Below are 7,439 nucleotides of genomic sequence, written 5' to 3'. Positions count from 1 at the left end.
AGAGCCGGCGGTGAGGCGGAGCCGGTGTCTGTCGCGTCCAGGCGCGGGGCAGATGAAGTACATCCTAGTCACGGGCGGGGTGATCTCGGGCATCGGCAAGGGGATCATCGCCAGCAGCATCGGCACCATCCTCAAGTCCTGCGGGCTGCATGTCACCTCCATCAAGATCGACCCCTACATCAACATCGACGCCGGCACCTTCTCCCCGTACGAGCACGGTGAGTGCCCCGCGGGCTCAGCATCGGCGTCTGCCGGGTGGCCCCGGGGCTGCCTTGGGTTGCAGTGAATCATTTCCATTGTAGGAGCCTTTGTGCCTGGTCCTGCCTGCGGGCCCCGCAGGCTGAGCCTGCCAGCACTCCGGGCTGGCTGGTGGGGCTGCTGTGCCCCCAGCACAGATGTGCTCTGGACTGTTGTTGCTGCTGCCCTGAGGGGTTCAGTCTCCAGTGCACTGGTCCTCTCGGTTATATAAGGCTGTTAGTTTTATTCGCCACTCCTAAACTTGCTGTGGCAATCAGGGAAGGTGTTTCCTTAAACTGAATTCTTTCACATGCCTGCTATGTGTGCTTGTGCCTGTTTCTGTGTGTGCAGGGGAGGTGTTTGTTCTGGATGATGGAGGGGAGGTGGACCTGGACCTTGGGAACTACGAGCGCTTCCTCGATATCCGACTCACCAAAGACAACAACCTGACCACTGGGAAGATCTACCAGTATGTCATTAACAAGGAGAGGAAGGGAGATTATCTTGGCAAAACGGTCCAAGGTGATGCAAAACTTCTTTCCTGGTGCTTAGAAATGCATTCTGTCCTGGCTGGATGCTTTTGTCTTTCATCTTCACTTGAGGCTCTGCACCATCCTGCTTGTGTTTGGACTGTGCTGGACTTGGGTCCAGCTGTCTAATGTAGTCAGTGATGAAAGTGAACAGACTTCAGACCAATACACTTGGGGGTTGCTTGTTAGCTGGTTAAAATGGTTAATGCTTTTGTTAACTCATGTCATTAGAAAACCCAAAGGATTTGTGAGTAACAGATCAGTCCCTTCCCTTTTTAACCATTCTCCACAGTTGGTTGACATTAGGACTTTTATGGACGTTAAAAACAGAGTGACTCTCTGCTTAGAGAGAACAATTTGTGCTTGAATCTTTCAGCTTAAAGGAAATGTTGCTTACATGTGTTTAAATTGAGGCAGGGTTCCATTTCCTGCCAAGGCACTTGAAAATCACAGCCAAGAATAATCACTTCAAAAATGCATAGTTCTTTAAAGACACAAATTCCTGCTCAAGCCCTATGGGAAGCACTGGCTAGTGATTGTCAGTAATTTGCTCTGTAATGAGTTAAGGGGGAGAAACATGTGGGGGTGCTTTAACCCTTGCCTGGGTTTCCTTTCCAGTTGTTCCCCACATCACAGATGCCATACAGGAATGGGTAATGACACAGGCACGGATTCCTGTGGATGAAGATGGCATCGAACCCCAAGTTTGTGTGATTGAGGTTTGTAACTTTTAAAAAGTAGATAGTTTTGCTTCTTGTATGCAGTATACTGATCTGTATGCATATTTTGCATATTTCTTTACAGAAATGTTCAACTTGCATGTTATTGAATGGGTTAAAAATTCCCCTTGTTAACTTCACTTACTCTATTCTTCTGAATTGCAAAGTACAGCTGCCTCATGAGGAGCAGCCCCACAGGACCCCAGGGAGCGGCTGGAGCTGGGCCGGGGCAGGCTCAGGCTGGAGAGCAGGGAAAGGTTCTTCCCCCAGAGGCTGCTGGGCACTGCCCAGGCTCCCCAGGGAATGGGCACGGCCCCGAGGCTGCCAGAGCTCCAGGAGCGTTTGGGCAGCGCTGCCAGGGATGCCCAGGGTGGGGTTGTTGGGGTGTCTGTGCAGGGCCTGGGGCTGGACTGGATGATCCTGTGGGTCCCTTCCAGCTCAGGAAATTCTATGAATTAACCTACAGAATTAATTTTTTAGCTCTTGTAACTTAATATGCCAGTCTGAGTTAATCGTGCTGCGCCCTCTTCTTCCTTGGTGGCTGGAGGGAGGGCAGGTAAACCCCACTCTGGAAACAGTTGTCTTTCCTCCTCAGCAGTAAAAGGAGCCTTGAAGTGACCATTTCAAGCACAGACATGTGATAGGGGATGGCACAGTGGTGGCAGTTTTCCGTGTGTTTATGGAACATTTTGCTGCCAAAAGGAGATGGAGCAGGGTGAAGGCTCTGATGTTGCTGAGCTGGCTGCTGGGATATGCTAACACAGGAGAGGGAGCTTGTCAGGTCATGGTGACTTGGACTCTGCCTGCAGCTTGGGTGCCAATTTCTGTGCCAGCATCACAAGCCCAGATCTGAAGTACCGAGGGGGGACTGTCCGACAGGGCCTGGGAGGCTCCAAGTATTGTCTTGTCTCTGTTCCTTCATGTGTCCACTCTATATAATTCCTAAAACTTAACAGAAATTTTGCTTCTCAGTGCCACCTAAGGTTCATAAATCATAATTTTAACATTTAAGTCTTTCTCTGAAGAGAAAATAGAGGTAAAGCTGATGTTTCTGGAGAGGTGCTGCCCATATGTAAAGCTGTTTTTCTTGTGGCTTTTTGATTTATGGGGAAATTATGGAGGTAGAATAGTACTTGAAACAGATTGGAGGCTGTGGAAGGAGTGCATACAGCTGGCAAATGCTGGTGCTTTGCATAGAATAGAATCACAGAATACCCTGAGCTGGAAGGGACCTTCAAGGATCATAGAGTTCAACTCCAGGCCCTGCACAGACACCCCAAATCCCGCCCTGGGCATCCCTGGCAGCGCTGCCCAAACGCTCCTGGAGCTCTGGCAGCCTTGGGGCCGTGCCCATTCCCTGGGGAGCCTGGGCAGTGCCCAGCAGCCTCTGGGGGAAGAACCTTTCCCTGCTCTCCAGCCTGAGCCTGCCCTGGCCCAGCTCCAGCTGCTCCCTGGGTGCTGTCCTGGGTCATAGCAGAGACTGGTGGTGCACCTCAGGAGGAAGCTCTGTTAGTGTTGATACTCCTTTAGGCAATCAGAGGCATGTGCTGGGGAGATGTTTGTGTGTTGTTCTGTGTATTTGTACATCTTTAGTGTACAGCTTCACCAGGTGCTGTTTTGGCAGTAACTTGAATTCCCTCTGTCTGTGTGTTCCCAGCTCGGGGGCACGGTGGGTGACATCGAGAGCATGCCTTTCATCGAGGCCTTCCGCCAGTTCCAGTTCAAAGCCAAAAGAGAGAATTTCTGTAACATTCATGTCAGTCTGGTTCCCCAGGTAAGGACCCAAAACGTGGTGGTCAGAGGCTTCCTCAATCCAAAATTTGCTTCCTAAGCAGGTGCTTCTGAAGTGTTGTATCTCTAAGTGTTTCTACTTCTGTATTTCTGTGGATATAAACTTCTGGCAGAAATGCAGAGATTATATCATTTTGTATTTGAAAAGTCTCACAGGAATTGATCAGGAGCTTTTCAAAGCGTATAAATGTGTAATAAAGGCTTGCATGAGCACTCCCTGTGCCAGGCTGAACTGAATTTGACAGAGCAAATTGATAATTACAGAGTGCAGATCAATCTTTGTTCTCTTCTCCCTTTTCCCCCTTCTGTTCAGGCCAGGTGATTTACAGAGGAGAGTTAGAAATATAAAATATTAGGTATTTGGAGGGAGCAGTGGATAAACCTTAGGCTCTCTGTCCCTCTCCTTCCTGCACTCTGGTGGGCAGATTGGAATTTGGGTTCCTGCTGGTTGCTTGCAGTCCTGGGGATTAAAATGGGGTACACGAGGTTCATGTGAATTGTCCAAGAACTGAGTCAAAGTTTTCACAAGATGGGTGAGAGTCCTGATTAACCTGCTGAATCATTGCTGCTGATCATAATCTGATACACCAACTGCTGCTCTTCTCTGACCAGCCAAGCTCGACAGGGGAGCAGAAGACCAAACCCACCCAGAACAGTGTTCGTGAGCTCAGGGGTCTCGGGCTCTCACCAGATCTGGTAAGGTTTGTGTTGCATGGTTTTGAGTGTAAAAATCTGGCATGTTGCAACAGCAGTCTTGTCTAAGTAATGCTTCAGTTGAGAGCTCTTGTACAGTGGTGATAAAAAAGAAAAAGAAACTGAGTTGTGGGGTTTTTTTCTCAAATCACAGAGCCTGCACAAAGACAGCTCTTTTTTAGAGGTCTGTTTTGTGAATGCCTGAGTATTTCTGTTTTGCATCACAACCCTGATGTTGCTGCTCTGTTAGATTGTTTGCAGGTGCTCCACTCCACTGGATACCTCAGTAAAAGAAAAGATTTCCATGTTCTGTCATGTTGAACCAGAACAGGTAAGGATTGCTGTCTGTGCTTCCTTGCAGTAAATACTGGAGCTCTTTGTCAGATGCTGAGGGGAATTTTGTCTGAGCGCAGCAGTTCCAGCTCTGTGTTTTGGTAGCTGCATAAATCATTTGCTGCTTTGTCTTACCTACCTTCCAGACACATGGACCTGTTGCTAAACCAATTCTTTTTGTGTCAGCACCCAGGCTTTCTTATAAGGTAGTTGGTGTAAGCTTAGAGAATCCTATGGAATCCAAGGTGATTTCTGAATCACTGTTTTGACCTTAATTGTACTTCCACATTCCTTCTGTGAACATAGAAGAATGAGATTTTCCAGTATTTAGAGGTGAAAGAATTGCCCCAAGCTAGGTTTAACGGATATATGACTGTATTTCATGCACTGCTCTTTTCACAGTATTATTTTTCTGCCCAAGCTTTGGGAGAAGCATTGCTTCACTTGAAAGTTGTGATATGCACAAATTCCATGTTAGCACGATTCTTTCTGTACTGAGACTCATAACACAGTCAAAGGGGGACCTTGGAAAATAGTCAAAAGTATGTAGGCTGAATGTTAGCGCTTTCTGATCCAGCTGGAGCTTGAAAAATGTTGTCTTTTTGTGAAAGACTGAGTATCACTCCACAATCCCAGGTTCTGTCAAGCAATTTTTATTAATTTGCTCTACAACAAGACCAAACTTGAGTCCTGCAATTTCAAGCACTGCACTGCTGGCAATAATGTTGATGTGTCATCAGTAAAATATCTACCTCTTGTTGGCCAGGAATTCAAAATAAGTTGGCTCTTGTCCCTTTCCAGGAAGTTTAATGCAGTTCTATGTAGTTGTTGCTCTGACTGCATTTGCACTTGGATTGAGAAGTAAACAGCACTGAGGGTAAAAGGAAAATGTGCAGCCAAGGAGGTTTGACTAGTGCAGTGTTGAACTCTGCTTTCAGTTGAGTCAGTAGAAATGAGGATTTTAAAAAGTTGTGCCAGTGTGTTTTAGATCCTTAAAGTACAGCTTCATTACTAATGGGCAGGTGACAGTTGTCCTGAGCCATCTTTTCCTGTTTCAGTGAACTAGAACTGTTGATGTAAATTTTCCTCATTGACCTAAGAATTCTTTCCTCGTAGTTGTTTAATCCTAAATTTGATGAGGGGCACCCTGTAAAGTGATCACAGATTTCCCTGGGTTTCAATCAGACTGGGAGCCCTGATTAGGAAGGACGGTGGTGGGCAGGGGGAAGCTGTGCCTGTGGCAGTTTGACTGTAGCTTCATGTGGGATTCTGTATCACAGGAGTCTCCCTGGAGTGTTCTTTGAACTTTGCTGTGTGTTGCTCATGTAATGTGCAGGGCAGCTGACTTTCCTGCTGCTGGGTTACTGTGTTATAGCCCTTCCCAAGGGCTTCAGGGAGCAGTAATGCCTTGGAAGTACTGAAGAATGGCCTTTTCAAGCATAAGGAAAGCAGTGTTAAGCTGTTGATATGTTATGTTATTCAACATGTTACTGCCTGGAAGTTTAGGTGGTCGCGTGCTTTTCTGATAGAGACAGGAACACTGAATGTCTGAGTAGAAATGGTTGTACGGGCACTGGATGCCTGTGTTTTAATGACATCCTTCTTTTATGAACAGGTCATTTGTGTTCATGATGTCTCCTCTATCTACCGGGTTCCTCTGTTGTTAGAGGAGCAGGGAGTCGTGGACTACTTCAGGCACAGGCTGGACCTTCCCATCGAGAGGCAGCCCAGGAGGATGCTCATGAAGTGGAAGGAGATGGCTGACAGGTGAGCTGCACTGCTGGGCACACTGCAACACACTTCCAAGACTGGTTCATCTTCTTGGTTGCTGGTTGTGTGAGATGATGGGTGTTATTTCCTGTTCTCAGGTGTTCTTACATGCTCACATTGTTTTTTCCTTTTGCTCAGAGCCCCATCCCCAAACCTTGAATGTTTCCAGGGCTGAGGAATCCCCAGCTGCTGTAGACAGCCTGTGTCAGTGCCTCACCGCTCTCATTGTACAAAATTTCATCCTTATATCTAGCCTAAATCTCCCTTCTTTCAGATTAAAAGCATCACCCCTTGTCCTGGCACAACAGACCCTACTAAAAAGTCTGTCCCCCTGTTTCTCATAAATCCTCTTACTGGAAGGCTGCCATAAAGTCTCCCTGGAGCTTTTTCTTCTTCAGGCTGAACCACCCCAATTCCCTCAGTCTTCTTCCATAAAATCCTGTGAGATAAACTTAGTGAGATCCTTATCTTGTGTTCGAAGTGTACTGTCTGTGTCAAACCCAGCTTGAAGTAATTAAAAGCCCTGCCCTCCCTTTCTATAAGAAAACCTCTCAGTAACATTACAAAGCGTTAAAATCCTTTTGTAGCTGTATGGAGATGTCAGGAGTGTCAATAAAAGGCACTTTTGCATGTGCTTTCAGGCAAGTGAGACAAATGTTTGGTACCTGTTCTGAGAGTCCTTGGACACTGGGGTTTTTTCTTGTGAGGAATAGACTCAATGTTCATGGGGAAATAGTGAATAGAGTCTTTTCAGAAAGGACTTGAGTGTCAATATGTTTGACTTGAGTTAAATATGTTTGTTCTTATAAGAAATTAAGAGATGTCAAGATGTGGATGCTTTCATGCTTTCCTTTATTTGTGTGCCTGACACAAGCCAGCCCTGTCAGTAACGTTTCCTTTTGATGGGGAAAGCCCTTGGTCCCCAGCTGGGCTGAAGGTATTTAGCAGTTCTGAGAGAAACTTTAAACAAACTCTTGGCTGTAGCCAGGAATGCTGTGTGAATCCCGTGCTGCCAGGTGCTGGGGATTGAAAACGTAGGCAGCACATCCTTAGGACTCGAGAAATGCGCTCTGTGTTTGTAGCTGCTGAAATGAACTCAGTCAGCAGCAGCGTGGGAAGATGCTGTGCAGTACAAACATACGCCAAGCTGTGCTTTGATCCTCTCCTAGGAGTTCACTGCAGTCTGTGAATCTAATACAGCTTCCTGAAACGGCGGTTTGGATCTGCTCAGAATGGCTTTTCATCATCAGGAGAGATGAGTTAATTTATATGTGGCTTTCTGCAACTGTTTTCCTTGGTCTTTGTTTTGGTTTTGATCTTGCTTTGATGTTTCTAAATCATAATTATTATGAAAGGTCACTCTTTC

The 7,439-nt window shown here is 46.6% G+C and overlaps 1 protein-coding gene across 1 annotated transcript in view; it reads left to right on the top strand.

Moving 5' to 3' along the window:
- Nucleotides 1-52: 52 nt before the first annotated feature.
- The window catches only part of CTPS1 (CTP synthase 1), a 17,377-nt gene continuing 9,990 nt past the window's right edge, over nt 53-7,439 (top strand). Inside the window, exons 1-7 of the mRNA XM_008631593.2 lie at nt 53-218; nt 589-759; nt 1,386-1,486; nt 3,144-3,260; nt 3,890-3,973; nt 4,221-4,301; nt 5,919-6,070. Coding sequence (XP_008629815.1) covers nt 53-218; nt 589-759; nt 1,386-1,486; nt 3,144-3,260; nt 3,890-3,973; nt 4,221-4,301; nt 5,919-6,070 — 872 coding nt within the window. The remainder of the gene's footprint in view (nt 219-588; nt 760-1,385; nt 1,487-3,143; nt 3,261-3,889; nt 3,974-4,220; nt 4,302-5,918; nt 6,071-7,439) is intronic.

Source organism: Corvus brachyrhynchos, unplaced genomic scaffold (assembly GCF_000691975.1).
Source record: "Corvus brachyrhynchos isolate BGI_N302 unplaced genomic scaffold, ASM69197v1 scaffold454, whole genome shotgun sequence".
Classification (NCBI taxonomy): domain Eukaryota; kingdom Metazoa; phylum Chordata; class Aves; order Passeriformes; family Corvidae; genus Corvus; species Corvus brachyrhynchos.
Note: the sequence above shows the minus strand (reverse complement) of the source record. Positions and strands in the feature narration are given on the sequence as shown.